The sequence below is a fragment of the Aedes aegypti genome, chromosome 1 (assembly GCF_002204515.2).
Source record: "Aedes aegypti strain LVP_AGWG chromosome 1, AaegL5.0 Primary Assembly, whole genome shotgun sequence".
Classification (NCBI taxonomy): Eukaryota; Metazoa; Arthropoda; class Insecta; order Diptera; family Culicidae; genus Aedes; species Aedes aegypti.
The window spans coordinates 33,589,032-33,610,423 of record NC_035107.1 but is presented as its reverse complement, the minus strand read 5'-3'; the positions used below and the strand labels follow the sequence as shown (position 1 = coordinate 33,610,423).

Here is a 21,392-nt window from a genome sequence, read left to right as displayed (position 1 = left end):
CGATTATGACTGGAACCGAGCGCTAGCGGTCTTTTTATGTTAAGAAATTAAGAGCTTGTTTTCCACACTAGATAACAGTAGCCAGAAGTGCCCCTGAAATGGTTTTGGATAAAGAAGGAGATTGCTTCAACGTCATCTGCAGGGATCAATTCCAACTTTTGTGTCGATTATTTGAAAATAGTTTACGGCTTTCGAAGAAAGGAGGAAGGTTCGACACTAAAATGATTATTCCAGTAGTTAAAAAAATTGACAATTGAAATCGAATCGAAATCGAATCGAAATCGAATCGAAATCGAATCGAAATCGAATCGAAATCGAATCGAAATCGAATCGAAATCGAATCGAAATCGAATCGAAATCGAATCGAAATCGAATCGAAATCGAATCGAAATCGAAATCGAATCGAAATCGAAATCGAATCGAAATCGAAACTTTACATAAACCTGTTAACCTGAATGCAGAGAAAAATTAACCTTTGAAACAAACCAGTTGATTTTGAAGGGTAAAAACATCCCTCATGCTGCCTACGTTCCAAGTTGTATAATGGCTGGCACGCTGTTCATTAGTATTGTGCAAAAGAACAGGACAAGAAACGGTCAAGAATGATTCCGCAACCGAAATGACTTGAGCTGTATGCTGTGGGGAAGTAGAGCTGATTTTTTAATTTTTCCGCAAGTAGAAGTGACATTTTGCTCATACTGCATCAGCTGTCAAAATTACTTTGGTAAGCAAGAGAAAATTTACTTGAGCACTTTACGTTTCAGGTGCATACCACGCATAAACAACTAATGCAACTACAAGAACGGCAACATCGATTTGAATGACATGTCAATGTTTTGTTCAGTGTCGTCTATACAAGATTCAACATAGGCCTGATAAGTTAACCGTGGATCAAGTAGGGTTTGCCGTTCTGCCGTTGGACTGTGCTGCCGTTTACTTTGTGTTTGGGGCTTAACGCCGCGTGGTGAGTAAAGACAACTAGATAAGGTATATTCACCACAGTCATTATCATGGAAACTTTGTGAACGCAGTGCCACTGCGATCGAGCTGATCGTCGAAGATCTTAAAAAAAGTTTCAAATTAGTTGTGGATACCAAGGTATTCTATGCGCCCGAACCTCCTTAAAACCACGCGGAATAATCGTCCCCGTCACATCGAACCAAACTTACGAGCTGTCACAGAAGTGAAGCAATCTCCTGCCCCAGAACGATCAAATATCCACCCTGGTCAAGCTGCTGCCGCCGACGCTTCCTTCCCTCGCACTGTCTGACCCCCGCGTCAGTCCATCCTCGCCCCCGAACCTACCGCCGGCGCTGCTCCCGTACCCGGTGAACCCCGGGCTTTCCATTACCAGGGGATGGCAGATGTCGTAGACCGGCGCCCGACTGACGATGCCCCTAGTTCCGGACGCGTCCACAGTAGGCGACGTGCTGCTCATCGTCGTTGCCGTTGCCATGGTTCCACCGGCCGACGATGCAGCATTGGTAATACTGTTGCTACGGCGACGACGTGTTCCGCTGCCCAGGCCCGGACTAGAATTCGAACTGACGCTCGGGCCAAACGATCGTCATCTGCTGTCGGACAGGTCTCCCACCGGGTCGCTGTCGTCGCCAATGGATTGCGCTGCCGCCGATGGCGATATGCTCGGAGTTCGCGCCCCGTGCATCCGTATCTGCGACATGTCCGATCCTCGCCGACTGGCCGGCCTTGGAATGGCCTCAGCCGAGCAGAAACATCGGCAGATCAGCCGCTTGAATGCGAACCGGAAGTCCTTGGAAAACAGGGCGTAGATCATCGGATTGATGGCCGAGTTGCAGTACCCGATCCAGAACACGATCGAAAACAGCAGATCGTTGATGCAGTTGTCACAGAAGGGCCTTATCAGGTACATGGTAAAGAACGGAAGCCAACACAGGATGAACAACCCGACGATGATGGCCAACGTTTTGGCCGCCTTGGTTTCCATCCGGAAGCGCTTGACCTGAGCTTTGATGTTACGCTTGCCCATTCGTTTGCTGGATCGCGGCGACAGCAAGCTTCTTCCTTGGCCGTCCACCGTTAGATACTGACCGCTGCCACTCTGCTCCTTGGAAGGCCTTCGGAAGATGTGCGAAGCGTTGTGTTCTCGGCCTCCGTTCGAAGAATAGTGCACCGCGTACAGCAGCTTACTGCCTTCTCCAGCCGAGGAGCTCTGGTTCAGATTCTCCGTCGACGGGTAGGACACGGAAATTTTGATCTTCTCGTGGTTCTTGCAGCGGGTCATGTATCGCGAAAGGCGTTCCGGCGAGGCACTGCCAATGCTGGTGGTAGTACTGTGGGTGCTTCCGTTGCTGTGCGGGGACTCGTGATGGGCACTGCCAAGAACTCCGGCAGCACTGCCACCAATGGTGGGCGCTCCGTGGGCACTGGCCGTCGAACCGCGGCCACGATGAATCTGCAACGTCAGCCGGTTGTCATCGAAACGGGTGCCCATACCTGCAAGAAGCGGGAAAAAAGGAACAAAGGTGGAAGTTTGAGGTTAATGGGTTGACCATGGGTTTACTTGTTTGAGGTATTTTTTTTTGTTATGGATTTCTAAATGTTTTACAGTACCGTCAAAGCGCAAGCTTCTTAGCAGCCGATCCAGTTTACTACTAATCCATGTCTAGTTATTTTGGTAAACAAAATACAAAATAAAGATGTATCTAGTGTTAGATACTAAGCGGTGGCTACAACCACGCAGGAACGACAAACCCGATGCGCTGGTCATCGTATGGAGTAGCTGCACAGTACCGCCAACGGATGGACGAGCAGATTGATAACTTGATACATTTAAAATGAATGTTCCATATATTATACACAATTAAATACTCCATCTACTCCCCTTCACAACCTGATTAGTCCACTCGATTGAGGAAGCCCTTGCGATGAGTCACTGAGGTAAGTCGCATGCATCCTACCAAGTTAACCCTAACTTACAAACTTAGGAAACCCTGTCCCCATAGCTGTGACCACAGGATTGGCAATGGACAACGACGAATACGAAATGACAAACAGTGAAGAATGCCACCAGGCGCCGTATGCTAGCAGTCGGTACCAAGCTGAACATAGAACAGAGGTTTTCAGAAACTTTTTGTTCTAGCATAAACATCCTTCATTACACGAATTCCCAAAAACTGGTTCACCGCTCCAAGCGACGAAAGCTTGATCTTCCTCTGCAGTTCCCGTTCAATCTTGATGATTTCCGCTTCGCTGGTGCTCGCAATATATGATCACGTATATTAGCAGAAAGATGTCCTCTCCTCGCGACGAAGACTTCGTGTACAGGCAAGGATCAGAGTTGCGCCTGGATGAATCCCATATTCGTCAAAATCTTGTCGATCGTATCATGCCAAACTTTGGCCAAATGCTTAAGGCTTAAAAGAGTCTTCAATGTCGCCTGAGTAGCCACCGGTGCAAATACGGCATCGTAATCGACGCCATATCGTTGCGAGAATGGGCAACTAGACGGGCTTTGAACCAGGGTGGGTGTACGGCTGTCGACTACAAACAAAGCTCGCCTAACAATCATCTCACGCGGGCCGACCCAAACAGCATCATCTCTCACGCGGGAAGGCCCAAATAGCACAGGTCGAAAACGCGGGCCATGCCAGGCAGCAAATGCTGATGCATTTCAACACTCAAACAGCGGGATCCCTAGCAGCGTTGTGAGCCAAACGAACACACCCACGAAACATGAACGGTAGGCGCACCTCGTTGCGTATACCCCCCCTGCTTTGAACCGAGCTACGTTGAGCCATTTTACGAATCAGGTCAAATGACAGGAGACCTGGGATTTTTCAACCATCGTCGTCAGTTTTGGCGATGATGATGGTTGATGACTGTGCGCATTTCTAGCGTAGCTTTTCATACAGGCGAAAACTTAAATGGAGAAAAAATATTAAAATATTTCTGATCACAAAAATGCCTTTTTATGTGAAATATAGGTGAAAAAGAGGTAGCTGATACAATAACTAGGTGTAAAGTTGCAGTAACAAACATTTTTGGATCTCTTTTTTGTCATTTTCTTCATGTCCTCGTTTGGTAAGATGAGGCGTTGTTAAAAATCACGCTGGATTTAATCCCAGGTCTCCTGTCAATTGACGCCGTTTCGACGATCAGCTGTTCCGAAACGTCTCGCAAAATGGCTCATTGTCATGAAGCGTCATGTTGAAACCAAATAGTTCAATACGCTACAAGTATGAAGTAGATTTTTTTAGTTTCGAGTTACTACAGGTCCCCATTGTGCTTTCCCGCTTTGTGATACTAATTATCTTCCCATATATAGGGATTGGCATCAACAAGATTCAGATTGAAGTTTTTTGAATACGATTCACTCAGAACCCGTTGAAGTCATAAAATTCGTTATGACAGCAGATTCCTCATAAACAAATTGTACCTTCCGTAGTCAGCGGTGACTATGATGATTTTGATGGAAAATTTAGCAATCAATAACCCCGGATTTTCCCGAAATTAAAATTTTTCTTGCAACGCGTAATGCTACATATTTGATTAGATATATTCGCATTTAAATTAATTCAAATAAACTTCTGGATAGAAATATGGATTATCAAGCACCCGGTCAATAGCTTCCGACTTGTACAACACTTAAATGTGGTAATATAGATAAATTATTAATTGTTGCATTTCATTCGAAAACGTTCAAGAGTCACCAAATTTTAAATTTAACGTTGATTAAATTCCAGATTTATTTTTTAATAAAATATTTTCCACTTATTTTGAAAGTTGTGCATAGAGCAGGGCTGGTATCGACTAAGAATAGGAAATTTAGAAACCTTTTACCTGAAAAAAAACTAAGTAGAAACCAAAAAGAGACCGAAAATAAATCAAACTGCTAAAGAAAGACAAAACAAAACCTAACAGGAACTAAGGACTGTTCATTTTATAAAGTGGACACCTTGTGCATGCTGTATCTATTTAATTTATCAATGAAATTTCAATCGGTTTTCTGCACATTGTTTGACTAGTATTGTACAATGTTGTGTTAAATAGTTAAAATAGTTAATTTTCACACGAATATGGAACAACGATTAGAACGGTCGATTTTTGGAGGTTAACAAAATTAATGATTGTTGGAAATTGGCTGGAAAATTTGACAATTTATACTTTTTAATCTCGAAAAAGGCTTGTTCTTCGAAAGCATCATCAATCAGAAGCCTGATGAAAAAAAAAATCAAGTTATTTTTGGAACAACAATTTTACGGATATAATAAAATAATTTTTGCTCTATATTGTTTAGAGAAAACTATTTTAAATTTGAAGGGAACTGATATGAGTAGAATTTTTTGATTAAAAGTACGTTCTGATGGAAGTCCTAACATAGTTTTAATATGAACAATAACTCAGGCCTTCATAGAGTTACTTATTTAGCCCCCACGTCACATTTAAAGCACAATAAAAACACAATTGCTTTATTCTTAGAAGACTTTCCAAAGTACATTGACAATCATCGAAATTGGCAACACTGCTGTAATAAAATCGATTTTGTTTACCACATATTATTTTCATAATATGTTATTCTGAGACTACCGATTGAAATATTCGGAGAAAACCATTTAAAATTTGCTGTAGATTGATAAATATGCGTACACGATTTTAAAAGTATGAGAGTTTTTAGTAAAACTACCATAAAAAGTTCAATTTGTACTTAAGACTGTGGTTTAAACGTACGATTTAGTTTGTACAAATAGAGTTTCTTCACTAGTTTTGATCACGCTTTTTACTTTACTCTTTTGCTGGTTGTGAAAGGATGGTGTATCAGCAAATTTGGCCATAAATGGGTTAATCACTAAAGTTACCTATTGTCAGAGAGTGGTGGAATATAATTGATTTTTTTAAGCAATACCTTTAGTAGAATAGTAAAGGATGTAAACATACAATTTGTTCATAAAAATTAGGATTTTTGTTTTGCGAAAAATAATGTTAAATTTTGACGAACAGCTTTTCTTAGGAGTTTTTGTAAAATCTATTGAGCTCTTCAACCAAAATTATTTTCTTAGATCTCATATTTTTTTTTAAAGCATTGTAGAATAATAGTTCCACGATGCACAGAAAACCGATTACGATTTTATCAATAAAAAAAAAGATATAGCATAAACAAGGTGTCCACTTTATAAATTGAACAGTCCTTAGGAGAAAAAAGAGTGTGATCAAACCAGACACTTTTCTGAGAATATTTTTTTTTTTGGAAAATTTTTCGTGACATCACGACAAATATTATTTTAATGATAGATAGATATCTTTACTTGAGAGATTTTCATTTTTCTTCAGGTCTCCATTTAGTGATTATTTCCCACGAAAACTCTCCAAGATTTATCCTCAGGAATTCCTCCAAAAATTTTATTTTGGATATCTCAAAATGAAAATAGGATTTTTCCAAAAAATGCCACAAACCTACCTCTGGCTTCTATCAGGAATTCCCTCATATATTATTTCAGATATATTTCAAGAAATACCTTGGCCCTTCTTCTTCTTCTTCTTCTTGGCATTAACGTCCCCACTGGGACAGAGCCGGCTTCTCAGCCTAGTGTTCTTATGAGCACTGCATAGTTATTAACTGAGAGCTGTTTTTGCCTAAGTTGCCATTTTCACATTTGTATATCGTGTGGCAGATACTGTTATACTCTATGCTCAGGGCAGTTCCATTACGAAAAAAAAGATCCTGGACCGACAGGGTATCGATCGCAGACATTTTCAGCATTGCTTTGCTTTGTAGCCGCGAACTCTAACCACTCGGCTAAGGAAGGCCCATATCTTAGTCCTCCAGGATTTAATTCAGTGATCCTCCATTCGGTTTTTCAAGGATATCCTCCAAGATTCCCGATCAAAAAATGTTGGAATATAATTTCCATGAGGATTTTGTGAATTGTATTGTTGACTGGTGTAAAACCTCAAATAAACTTTTCAATATTCGATGGGGATTTTTGAGAAGTTCATTGAAAATTTTTGGAAGAACTCCAATAATCTTTGGATGTAATGCTGGAGAAAATTCTAGAGAAACTCAATAATTAAACACAGGTCGAATTGAAGGAATTATTCAAAATCAATACAGAGTCAGAATTAGGGTAAATCTGAACACTAATACATTCTCAGTAAAATCGGTTTGAAGTTCAGCGGATATAATTTCAATTCTATATTATGTTTCGGATCGATTTAATTGCATGATGCATTTTTGTATGAATTAATACAATATTACTTATGAAGCAAACCATTTGATTAATTTTCATATTATGAACAACATGTTAAAATAAATAAAAATGCATCATGCGCCATTCATTAAAATTTAGAATTGTAGCGCCCCTCGGTCTTTAGTCACCTTCAGTTTGACAGCAGCGATTGCGCCTTTTGACCTCGTCCTTCTGGTTTGACGCCGTTTTGCTACACGGCAACGCGGATCTACTTAAATCTGAGTTGTTTCAACGCAAAACCGTAGTTGAGCCCAATAACCCACATTTGGCTAAATTTCCAAAGCCTCCATTAGGTACTTTGCCTAAGAAAAATTTACTTAAATTTGGTTTGATTCAACGCAAAATTGAGTTCATTTAACCCAAATTTGGCTTATTGGGCCAAACTACCCCCATTAGGTAGGTGCAGCTCTCTCTGTTTATGACAACATTGGCACACTCAGTTTTATTGCGGCGCTAATTTTAAATCCACATCCAGCGGCGGCGGTAACGCGCAATTCAAACGCAATGTCAACATTCAAATAGACTTGGATTTATTCGCTTTTCAAGGATGCAAATGTTTCCAATTGTTCACATTTGTCATTTAGGCCGTAATTCTGCTACTGTATTGAAATATTTTTAACAGATTCACCTCGAGGATTTTTTGAAGCAATACTTTGGAAAAGCAAAAAAATTCTTTTCGGGTTTCTTGAAAAAAAAAAAAATCCTAGAATGAATTTTCCATAAACTGTAGAATTAACCTTTGCGGGATTTTTGTTTAAAGAAATTTTTAGAGTCACTACTGGAGAATTTGGTTGAAAACTGAAAAAATACCTGGAGAAAGTCCTAGGATAGCCTTTGGGAACTTGTTCAAAGTAATCTCTGAGAAAACTACTAGAGTTAGTAACGCTGAGTTGCTCACAGACTTCCTGAAGCGAATTCTGGAGAAAATCCTGTAAGTATCTTTTGAAAGAATTGGCAGACGAATTTCTTTAAGAATTTATAAAAAAAACCCTGTATTAGTTCTTGATAGTATTCCAAATAAAACCTCTGGAGAAACCACTAGGATGATTCCTGAAGCTGTTTTCGAGAAATTTGAGAAAACGTTTTGCATCATAATTATCTGCAAGCTCTGGGTTTTGACGCAAAAATCCTTTGTCGCGAACATTCGAATTCACTGCCTCAAAATAATTTCCCTGATTGTGATCGAAATTCCCTGAGAATTCTAGATTTTTTCCAGGTCGAATGAAATTCCCTGATAATTCCAGGTTTCACAGGTTTTTCCAGGTAGTAGACACCTTGTGATAAACGGCGGAAGGAACCCCTTCACAACCTGATTAGTTCACTCGAATGAGGAAGCCCTTGCTATGAGTCACTGAGGTAAGTCGCATGCATCCTACTAAATTTTGGATTGAGAGAATGATCAATATACCTAATTTTGGGTAAAGCCAACTCAAAAACTAGGTAAAATGTTTTTTTTTTGTTATTTCGACTAGTGAAAAAAAACTACAGCAGAATGCATAAACGTTAGTAATCCTGTGACTATTTTTATTTCTGAGTGTAGCTATTTTACTGATGTTGCAGTGTTCCAAAATTTTTAGCTGCTGTTGTATTGTTCCCTCTGCTTGATGAGAGTGTCAATGACAGACAGGCAGCTCTGGGATTTTATATATTTATATGGTAATGTGATCAACCCGAGCGAATCCGACTGGAATCCTTACAAATCTGACTAAAATCCATACGACTAGCATCCTTGCGAATCCAACTGGATTCCTTGTGAATTTGGCTGGAATCCATGCGAATCCGATTGAAATCCTTGCTAATATGACTAGAATCCTTACGCGGTGGTTTGCGAATACCCTTTAATGGGAAAAAATTACCCATTCTCAAATAGCACACACTTCTGTTAAAAAATGGGTGAATTCAGAAATGAAAAACGGGTAAATATACACCCATTATAGTTTAGCTACTGCAGATTAAAAATGGGTATTCAAAAACTCATTTATGGGTGAAAAAATAGTTAAAGAAAACATTCCATAGATGCAGCTGTGTTGTGCGCAGCTCCGAAGATTTAATATAATTTTGTTTCCTTTAGTTCAACTTTCCTTTTTTTGTAAACACAACGTTCAAAAAGAGGTAAGTTATCGGCTTACACAGCAATATTTAATGAATTTATATTGATTTCAAACTACACATAATATTATATTTCAGATTTTCCTGATGTTCCTGCTCCCGGTTCCAGCCAGCAGCAGCAAAACTCATTCAAGTGACAGAATGGAGGAGCTTAATAAATTTATGTTTCAATTCATTATATTTGTAACATAATGTTCCTTTCTTGTAATAAAAAAGTATTTATGTGGCAATTTTATTTTACACATTTTTTACAACACATTAATAAAGTTGAGGTTATGATAATTTGCATTCCCCTTCTAAAAAATGGGTAAATTTTTACCCTTTTTGTACCGCAAGCGAGATTTACAAAAAGGATAAAAATTTACCCATCATGTGAAAGAAACCGCTTTTACCCGTTAAAGAGTAAACCGTGTTTACTCTTTAAATGTGGAGAGGCACTTCTAGCGGAAATGGGTAAATTTTTACCCATTAAAGGGTATTCTCAAACAACCGTGGATGAAATCTTTGCAAATCTTACTGGAATCCTAACGAATCCGACTGGATCCCTTGCGAATCAGACTAAAATCCTTGCGACACCGATTGAAATCCTTGCCAATCCGACTGGAATTCTAGGGAATCCGACTGGAATTCTTAAAAATCTGACTGAAATTCATGCGCACCCGACTAGAATCCCTGCATATCTTACTTGATAGCTTGCGAATCCGACTGTAACCTTTGCGAATCCGACTAAAATAATTGTATATACGACAGGAAGCCTTGCGAATCCGACTAAAATCTATGGGACTCTGTTACACCTACCATTATAAGAACTACCTTGCTCCTTTTGACCCAAACACCTCAGATATTGAGTAGTTGCGCTTCAGTGTGTAGCCAGAAGAAAAAGGAAACCGTTAGCGAAAACACGCGTTAAATCATGTCCGCCGTCGCGGTTGTAAAACTTATTAATGTATATCGGCGCTCATTTTAAATCCACATCCAGCGGCGGCGGTAACGCGCATAAGATATGCGCGCAATTCAAACGCAACGTCAAAATTCAAGTAGGCTTGGATTTTTTCGTTCTTCAAGGACGCAAATGTTTCAAATTTGCTAAATCTGAAACATTTGGTAATTTTCATTATCACTGCGACGGTGTATCGACATTTTCAGATAATCGCATTACGTGGATTTATCTTGCAGAGCAAAATAATTAAAGTGGTGAAATAAATGGAATTCGTCGATTACCTGTTGTGTTCATCATTTCTCTCGGCCGTCACAACAGATTCCTTGCGAATCTGACTGGATTCCTTGCTAATCTGACTAAAATCATTGCGGATCCGATTGAAATCCTTGCTAATCCAACTGGAATCCTTGTAAATCCAACTGAATTTATTGTATATCCGATAGGAATCCTTGTGAATCCGATTGAAATCCTAGCGAATCCGACTAAAATCCTTGCAATTCAGACTGAAATCTATGCAAATCCGACTAGAACCCCTGCAAATTCAACTTGATTTCTTGCGAATCTGACTGGAATCCTTGCGAATTCAATTGCAATCCTTGCAAATCTGACTGGAATCCTTGAGAATCCGATTCAAATTCTTGTATATCCGATAGAAAAACTTGCGAATCCGACTACAATCCTTTCTAATCCAACTAGATTCCTTGCAAATCTGATTGGAACATTGCGAATCCGATTGCAATCTTTGCAAATCCGACTGCAATCCTTGAGAATCCGCCTGTATTTCTTGAATATCCGATAGAAATCCTTGCGAATCCGACTGGAATCCTAGCGAATCCGAATGAAATCCTTTCAAATCCAACTAGATTTCTTGTGAATCCGACTGGAATCCTTGTGATTCCGATTGAAATCCTTTTGAATCGGACTGAAATTTGTGAATATCCGACAGGATTCCTTGTCTTTGCGAATCAGTCGGATTCTTATTGATTCCAATCGGATTCGCAAGGATTTCATTAGGATTCACAAGGAATCCAATCAAATTCTCATGGATGCCAGTCGGATTTGCAAAGATTTCAGGCAAAGGTACAATGATTTCATTAGGATTCGCAAGGAAACCAGTCGGATTTCTGGATTCCAGTTGGAATTTCTTCCAAATCAAAATCCCAAGGATTCTAGTCGGAACCTCAGGAATTACGAATCACGAACATACATCGGAATTCTATAAATTTCAGTCGGAATCTTCAGTATTCCATCGGAATTCAGTAATTTTAAAAAGAAAACATTACAAGAATCTCACTGAAATCCAGAATGGCTACCAAAATATCATGACTCTACGAAAACTAAATTCTTACGAGGAATCGAATATTTTAAGAACTTCTACTGGAATTCCAATAATTGGGTGTTAAAATGTTTATTAAAATCTTGTTTTCATTAAATAACACAATACAGCGTGTTCTTTCTACTACTTTGGAAAATTATCCCGCTCATAAACGACTATATAATATTTAAACTTTAGTTTAAACAATGGGTCCAAATTTGAACCTTGAAACTTTTGATCATGTTTAGTTCGTCGACATAAACGCCACAGGGGTTCATCTTTTTACACTGGGGTTGTTCCAATCTGACATTTCGGAAGGGACACGGAAATAAGAATACAAACTTAGAACTCGATCTCCCACGGTTATTACAAAAACTTGAAGCCAAGGTGGGTGTGGCAAAATCTAAACAAACCGGAACAAATATTTCCTTTGGGCTGAAACCAACGAGAAACAAATAAAAATGGAGTAATCATATGTTTAAGCCTAAACTTAAGCGTTTGGTACTAAAAATCGGACAGGGCTTTAGGATCCTGTTGCAACGAAAACAGCAAAATCGTTTGTTACAGAATATTACGATTTGATTTTTCAGAAAAGCAGAATCATTATTGCACATGTTTTATAATCTCGACTTCAAATATGCGTTCGTCCAAATCCAGCTCGGAGCGTTTCGCCTCATATGAATATGTTTACACACAGACGTAACACTTAATCGATTTCGTCCATTTAAAACCAACCAACATGTGGTACCAGTTTCGCACGAAATACTAATATGTGCAAAGAGGCTTGTAGAAGACGCTAGTGTGAAACGTCAAACACGATGATGATTCGAAACTTCAAAACGATACTCTAGTGTAGTATGCAACATAGGAAATTTTAAATGATCGTTTACAACATGTTCGAACGAAAGTTCGTCGGCATTACGTCTGCTTGTCTGTGGACATACCCTTGGAAATGTCGATCTCTTTGTATTGCGCACAAACATGTTTCACACGACCATCCCTGCGGGAAAATAATCCGATACTTAACAAATCGGGCGGCCTTATTCCTACACTGAGGCAAAAAAACTTAATAATTTCTTAAGGAATAATTATGATTTGGCGCCACAACGGTTATTCATGAAATTTGTAAGTTTTACTTATGATTTTGGTGAAGAATTTCAGTAATGAATTTCATAAGTCAATCAATGAAATTCGGTAATAAACGCAATGGTATTAACTCAAATCGTATTATCAATCGATAATGTTGTTCGCCTTTTATTTCAGGCGTGCACAAAAATTGACATGTTTTGATAACATGCGATCTGTTTTCGATTAACTTGTAGTCAACATCGAAAGCGGAGTAGTTCTTCTAGCGATTGCTATGATAAATATTTCAAGTAATTGTTGTTAAAGAATTCAAAGCTCTCACTTATGAAACTTATGATCCCATTTTCGAAATGTTTAAGCGTGCAATGAAACCATAATTTGGCTGGTTCATAAGTCTTGATTTATGGAAAACCTAAGTATTTTTGCCTCAGTGTAGCCGAGGAAGCCAAAAGCAGATTGTCACCAGCATTCTTTTCGATCCACCAACTGGAGAAAAGACTACCAGAAGGAGGCGTGTGTGTGGACGAATCATATTCATAAAAGGGCCCCATCTCCCCCCTCCCGTGTACCGAAAGCCGGATTTGCGAGCAGGATGCCTATTCAGCGACAATGAGAGGAGAAAGACGAACGACGACGAGGAGGACTGGATTCGAAAGCAGGCATCAGTAGCCCAAAGTCAAATAAAAGCACTCCATCCGGAGCATACTTGACGGGTAGGTATAGAAAGACTGGTGCAGGAAAGTTCTCGGCCGGATTTAGAATCTTTTGAATTGATTTTGCGAGAGTTTTTCCTCTTCGTTCCTCCGCCTGCATGAACAGCATCTGCGAAGATCCTTAATAAGGATTCCTGTTGAGTACGCGCACTGCAGCAGTGTGCCATGAGTTGGCTTCAGCTATAAACCTCCATAGCCTACTTTGCCAAGCTGCTCCGCTGGGATGGCTTTTCAACTCCCTAAGTTCCCGAATAAAAGATTACAATTATGTTGAAAGGTGGACGCATAAAACCTATGGTGTACAATATAGTCTATTTTTTAATGTAGCAGCAAGGTTGAAACAGTTGTTGTTCTGACTGTATATTAATATTTGCATTGAATGTATCAATAAATTATAAATAAATTGTTTTGTTGGATGGTCTTCTGATTGCCCACAACAAATTTTAAGATAGATAATCGTTAGACAGCATGTTACTGCAACTACTTTTGTTTTTTTCCCGCTTAGATAACGGCTTTCGAGCTTCTTAAAAGCGCTAATGGCTGCCGCAAAAGACCTCGCTTTCTGGTAGGGATAAGTCGATTTGACGTTTGACTTGGGTCGTTTTATATTGAACGTACCCGCAAGCCAAACGTCGTTTCGACTTATCCCTACCAGAAAGCGAGCCTATTGGCGACAGCCATTAGCGCTCGTAAAAATCTGGATCTCATATTTAAACTTTAATTCAAAAATTGGGTCCTTAAATGAACCTTGACACTTTTGATAATGTTTGACGTTCGCTTAGTCGACAAAAAGTTAGTTTTAACACTGCAGTGGCAAAATGGCTTACGATTTTTTTAAATCCAAAATTGAGTTGAAACTACTCAACTACAGTACGCTACTTAAATGCCACTCGTTGAGTTATTTCTACTCAACTTTGCGTTCTCTAAGTGTTTGGAAAATTGCGTATCGTTCTGCATAAATAATTGTGTGATTAATCGGTTGGGCTGCTACTTTGGGGTGATTTCAAATGCGCTGAATATCTGCAGCAATATGCTTAAACATAATCACATATAAAAAAACCCAGAGTAGTCTGTCTGTCAGCACAGATAACAGATGTTTATGCTAGAACAAAAATCTTCTGAAAACTTGTGTAAATATTCAAACTAAAACACGTTGAAAACACTAGCGCCGCCACACAACGTATTGCTGCAATCAGTGGTGAATATAAGTATCTTGAAATGTTTCATATTCACCAGAGACATTACCATGGGAACTTAGCGATAACAGCGCCACCACGATATTGCTACTTGTGTTGCCACTTAAAATCACCATTAATTGTCTTACACAGTTTTACAATCGGACATAAACATCTGTTATCTGTGCTGTCAGTAACGCTTTGTTTCGCTAATGTTTCATCGAAATGTTTCACTGAGCGCTACAACAGCAGTTTAAAATAATTTCAACAATTTGAATGTCTGTCTGAACATTACAACTGCATATTGTGGAGCACTACAACAGTCATTTGACTGAATATTCTAGAAATTTCTAGAACATTGACCTTCCCACACACTTAAACGGTTTCGCCGAGAACCCAACAGCTGATATCTCGGTAATAATTTGACGATTCTCGGTAAAACTTTTACCGAGATCTCGGTAACGTTCGCCGAGATCTCGGCAAAAAATTCGGATTGCCGAAATCTCGGTAAAATAAGTACCGAGATTCGGCGTTAAAATTTACCGAGCTCTCAGCTGTTGGGTTCTCGGCGAAAAATTTTACTGAGGTCGGTGAAATAATTTAAGTGTGCTATACGTAGAATATTCTCGAATCATTGTCATTCTAGTGATAGGCCGGTGATTAAACGTTAACGCACATTGTTGTTCGATCGAACATGAATCGGGTTGGGGTAGATAATGTGATTTAGAGAGGGTATCGCTATTTCTAACTCAGATTTAATCCGAATTCAACGTATGCAAAAGCAAGATAATCATGAATGAGATATATATTCGTCAAATATTCGAGTTTAAAAAAAAAAAGACATGAGTCATTGTACCATGACTCGGTATCGACAAAATTTCATTGTTACCTAAAACAGCTTTTCAAAGCATTCCTGCTCCATAACTAGATATTTCCATGAGTCGATGGTCCCTTCATTACACCTGTGATTTCGAAAGATGACTATCATATATTTGAAATCCCAGAGTTTTCTGTCTGTCAGTAACGCTTTGAAATGTTTCACCGAATTGTTTATTGAGCACTACAACAGCAGAATAATTCGGTATCATTTTTCGCTCTAATTCGTAAAATGTTCTGGAACTTTTGAGACATTTCACAGTAGAAGAAACCCTACAACAGCATCAAATGATGTGCTTATTTGATATTAGAACCTTACAACAGCATAAAGACAATATGTGTTAACAGTAGAACGGTTAGAGCATACATTTAGGAGATATTTTAGAAAGATCCTAAGGGATACCAGGGCAAATTGAAACGGATGGGGCTAGATGAAATGCAATGTTTTGAATTTTAATTTGCAAAGTTTGTTTTAATTTTAAAAGTGTTGAAACGTGGCTAGCCACGAGGGGTAAGCTAGTATTGAAGATAGTACGTCAGTTCAAATAGAAAAATTGTACGGTGCAATAAATTAAACAATTTAAATCAAATTTTACTCGAATTTGAGTTTGCGTTGAACAACTCAAAGTTTGGATTGAACTTACCTATTTGGCAGAATGAAAATAACCCATTTCTTCAGTTCGACTGCCATTGCTTATTTTTGAGTACCGTAATCCGGGGTATCATTGATCAGCGGGGTAACATTGATCGGAATGACTCATCTCATCAAAAGTTCGTATTATCATTTGTTGATGAAACATTTCCAAATCATAAATGGTGCTTCTGTTTCTTATATTCATGAGCTAAAAAAAGTTAATATTTTTACTAAAATTGCGTATATCTTATGCGTAAATTTGTTAACTTTTCGAAATAATGGTTTTAATTGTTAAGGATGACACTACCGAAGATTCATGTCTCACATAAGTTCTGCGAACTATATAAGCAAGGAAATGTGGTTCTTACTAAAAATGGCATCGCCGAAAACGATTCCGTTGTCAAAACATTTATAAGTATGCTCAATTAGGCAACATTACCGAATTACTGTTAAGAATGTAAAATTCCCTTAGGAAATTGCCTATTTTTAGGCGCATTCCGTGGTTCGAGGTATTTTTAATTTTAAAATAACTCAAAATGTAAATGACTTGTAAGCGTTTGGCCTCCATATTCGGCTTCAGGGGCCATGATTCAAGTAAGTAACGACTTTTTCGATTTTACCGAACGTTGTTTACATAGGTGATCAATGTTACCCCATATCAGCTAAATAAAAGAATCGCTTAAAAAATTTTTTTGAACATGCTTACACATTTCAATAAACAAAATACAGTACATAGTCTCGAGCTTTGGGTGGCAGTACTTATTTTAAAAATATAAAATTTGCAGCATTTGCATTTTCAAGGGAAATATTAAAGAAACATTCAGAAAAATGATCAATATTACCCCGGATTACGGTACCGTAAAACGGGGTAACTTTGATAATGCGGGTAACTTTGATAGTGCGAGACCCCCAACATACTAAACGAAATAACGAAGTTTCTGTCAATTAGTTAAGAAAAACGAATGCAAAAGTAAAGAGTATTAATATGAAACTTCATGTCAAAGCTATTTTCGTTGGAATCAAGTGCATTTGAGGTTTTTTATGCAAATATTAAACATTTACAAGATTTTAGCATTTTTGCAACGCTTACAAACAATCTGTTCTACGACCACTATTTGATAAAGTCATAATGAGTTCGTCACTTATGATAGCCTAGTTATAGTAGAACATGAATTTGGTCTCAAATCTCTTAGCGAAAACCATTTTTACAAACTGGGACCATTTTTGTTATCTAAGTCAGAAATTTCCATATAGCGTTAAACGCCTGGAGGTATGCAACGCCCTATAAATGTTCCGTAATTCATTCAATCTTGTTCGATTTATACTCCATTATCAAAGTTACCCCAAAACAGAAAACCGACTTACGATTATATGAAAAATTATATATACATTCAGAATAATTTTTTTGGCAATCTATCAAGTGCAATCGATAGCTAGGATGTTAGTACTTGTTTTAAAAATATAAATTGTAATTCTTTGAAACAGCATGCATAAATATTGAAGTTTTCTTCGAAAAAACTATCAAAGTTACCCCGTTTTACGGTACTCTGTTTTCTCCGTGTGGGGTTGTTCCTATAGCCCCAAGCACAATGTGCACTCAGAATTTACAGAAGTCTTCCAGTGACTTTATTATATTCATTTGAGGACTTAACAAGATTTATTCATCACAAATTCTACAAAGTATGCATTTTGAGGCTATTTTTCAGATTTAATTTTACTATATGGAGTAAAGCGACAAAATGTATACATTTTAGATTGGCGTAAACCAAAATCTGTTCAGGACGCCATTGCCATTCGCCATTGCCATTCGCCATCGTCATTAAGTTCCCCCAGTATCAAAAGCATGTAATTGAATGTGAATCGTGTAATTTGGTAAGAAGCACCGAGACCAGAAAAATGGTAAGGATTATAATATCATATATCTTTAATGAAATCCTTGACCAACAAAACTGTTTATTTTACAGAAATCATAAATGTATAGAGCCAGCATCTTCATATTTAGAGCCCTACCCAATTGCTGGTCGGCCAATCAGTTGCATGCACCAGGAACTCATCTCATCCGGTATACAAGAGATTGCAGAGACTAACGCTGCCACCCGTCCGATGGAGGACTTGCCGGGGTTATGCTCCCACCTGGATTTTCTCAATCGGCTGTCCATATTCTGCCAGTCAAATTGCTGGAAAAATTAAATACTGCTAGTTGCCGCCTCAAACGAGATGCTGGTAAATTTATTAATTTAGTTTGTGTTTATTTAATGTATGTTTATGGAATCAATAAAAATACAGTCATGGGTTAGACTTGGCTCAACGTAATGAGCTGTTATATTAGTTTAGCCATTTATAATAATCTCAATAATCACCATTTTGAATCAGCTAATAAGAAGTCTTAAAATGCTTAAAAACTATGCATTTTCGAATTGCTGATAAATCCACGTTTTACATTGAAAACAACTAAAAAATAGTCATTGGTAAACTAAACTGCATAAAGTTTACTCTGGCTTCTCGCATTTTAGATATTTTATGAATGAACCCAGGCAAACTTGCATTTTGCAGAGAATATGATATGCTAGAGAAACGCGGAGAGGATTTTGACTTTGTTTATAAACAATATTTGCAATAACTGTCATCAATTGAGGTAATTCAAACCAAATTTTAGTGTGCGTGTCATCCTGTCAGTCGCCATAAGAAACCAAGCTTATCAATGACGTCACTTTTGTATCGCTTGTCACTAACACATATCCATCGTCTCTTTTGCGTAACATCTATCTGAGTCTCATTGAATTTGCTCGATTGGAACCACGTTTGACGGTTCGATTGGAACCTTTGGTTTCAGAATTCGCGCTTCTCTATAATAAACAAATTCTCTGGCATGAAAAATATGCATTAAACACTTTATTTATTTTTGAGTGTGAGCGGCAGCGCGCTACAACGGCAAAAAGGCAAGCCCATCTTGAGCTACACTCTACTTGTCAAGTCAATGTTGAAAAGGATTTAGTCAACATGGGATTGATAAGTAAAGTGTAGATCAAGATGGGCATGTCGTTTTGCCGTTGTACCGCGTTGCCGTTCACATTGTGCTTGGGGCCTATCTGACATTTCGGAAGGGACACGGAAAACAAAATACACCCAAAATTTGAGTTTAAGTCAAGCGATGTGACAAAATCTAAGATAACATAAAAAATGTTTTTTGACCTAAACAAACGAAAAACATCAAAAAATTGAGTACAATACAGTCGACTCTCCACATCTCGATGTTCTACATCTCGATATCTCTCCCTATGTCGATGATTGCTTCGGTCCCTTCATTCTGCATATGATTTCGCTCTCCATATCTCGATATCATCCTTATCTCGATGTCTCCATATCTCGATGTGTTCCTGTTGATTTTTTGTTCCCAAGTTTCTCTCCATATGTCGATATGAACATTATCAAAGGTTACTAGACCAGATATAAATGATTCAGAACAATTTGGAAACTCGAAATGAAGTTTGTTTGTTTATTATTTTTCTAGTAACGGAGTGATTTTCAATTAAGTGTTCATTAATTAATGTTCGTTGTCTCAATCTCTCCCTATCTCGATCCTTCCTTCGATATGGAGATGTGGAGAGGCGACTGTATATGTGTTTTTGGCCTAAACTTAAGCGTTTAGCACTAAAATTGGAACAGTACCCTATTTACAAATTGTTCAATAAAACAAAAAAAAAAACAGAACTAATTGGACATCAATCTTTAAATTTAGGTTTCTTTTTATGGTTAACCTGTTACAAAAAATGATACCATAACTGTTACCTGCTAGCTAAGGGTTAAAGGAATCCTCAGGGTCGCTTATCGGCTTGTTCCCTCAACACCCACACAGTTGAGAGGCACTCACTAAGAGCTGGAACGTCTCGAAATGGACTACAGCCCACCGGCTTCACACGTGTCGTTTGAACTAAACTGCAATGTTCGACACCAAAGGGTTTTTAAATTCGAAATAGTGAAACTGCTAGGGAAATCCGAAAGTGGAAGCAAATTCGGTTCCTTTTGAACCCGACAAAGCGGAAATACGAAAAGAAGTGGAAATATTAATTAACCAGGGCTATGCTCTTTGAACTAATAGCGTCTGAGGCAAAGTTTCAAAATAACGATTACAATTTATTGCTGACGTCATGTCACAGGGGTACTTGCGTGCTTGCTGCATAAACGGATCACGGTCCTGGTGGCGTTGGTGGCGGGTTCGGTGGCATGCGGTTCTTGGAGGTGGCTTTAACGGATTTCACCGGCGGTTGACTGGACCTTCCATGGATTCAATGGTGGACGAAGGCGGTCGATTGGCGGTGACACAATCCGGACGAGACCCGATGGCAATAGCGGGCCACCGGCGGTGTACGTTGATGGCGGCGAAGAACAAGAGTCCTGACGGGGAACTGGTCGCTTGATGGAATGGCGACGGAGGCAATGGCGGTGGACTACGGAGGCACTGGGGCTTGGAAGATGGCGGTGGTGTAACGGAACGGTCGTTCGTTGACGGTAACGACCCGAATTCTCGGACAGCGATGGCGTCTGGGCTGTCTCTGCCTGGTTGCGCTTCGATTCTGGCCACTTCCGTTCACTCCGTGTCACTAGCACTTTCCAGGAACTCGTCTGCCGAAGAAAAACTCAAAAGGAGAAGAAAAAGGCCCGCTTCGTGGACCTTTTTCTTGTGTTTGTCTTAATATAACTGTTGTTTCACACTGTTTCGTATGTTTTTAGCGTGTTATCATACTAATACTGCTAATACACTATTTAAGCAGCTTTGACTATTGACTAATAGACTAACAATACTAACAATTGTCTATTGTCCAACTAACAATCACCACCTATCTTCGTAAAAAACTTTCAACTAACAACGCGCACTTCTTATCACTTTCAGATTTTCCAGGCAAAAGAGATCTTTCTTAGCAGTTTCAAACTATTTATAAGAACTTAAAATTTATCAGTGGAGCCGAACTATCTAAAATCGTTCGTGCTTAAAAGTCACGAACGATTTTTGACAGTTATGCTCATAACATGGCGGTTTACCCCAATAGCGATTTGTGCTCCCCCTATGAGCGAATAGCACATATCCGGGCGAACTTATGTTACACCGCGGAGAGCCGTTTTACAATGCTCAAAAGCCGCTACCCACACTATGTAATGTTGTGAGTGGTGCAGAGCTCGAACACTCATCAAGCCACTGAGTGCCGCCCCTGTCCCATACACTAGTGTTAGTGGGAGACTTACTTTTGGAAAGGGCGTAATGTTATTTCGGGAAAAAAGGAATATCCACTTGCGGTGGAGCCAGCAAGTAAAAATTGTAA

The 21,392-nt window shown here is 38.8% G+C and overlaps 1 protein-coding gene across 1 annotated transcript in view; it reads right to left on the bottom strand.

Annotated features, from left to right (window-relative positions):
- Nucleotides 1–808: 808 nt before the first annotated feature.
- Nucleotides 809–21,392, bottom strand: part of LOC5563924 (octopamine receptor Oamb) — a 725,283-nt gene continuing 704,699 nt past the window's right edge. Inside the window, exon 6 of the mRNA XM_021839348.1 lies at nucleotides 809–2,475. Coding sequence (XP_021695040.1) covers nucleotides 1,568–2,475 — 908 coding nt within the window. The 3' untranslated portion in view covers nucleotides 809–1,567. The remainder of the gene's footprint in view (nucleotides 2,476–21,392) is intronic.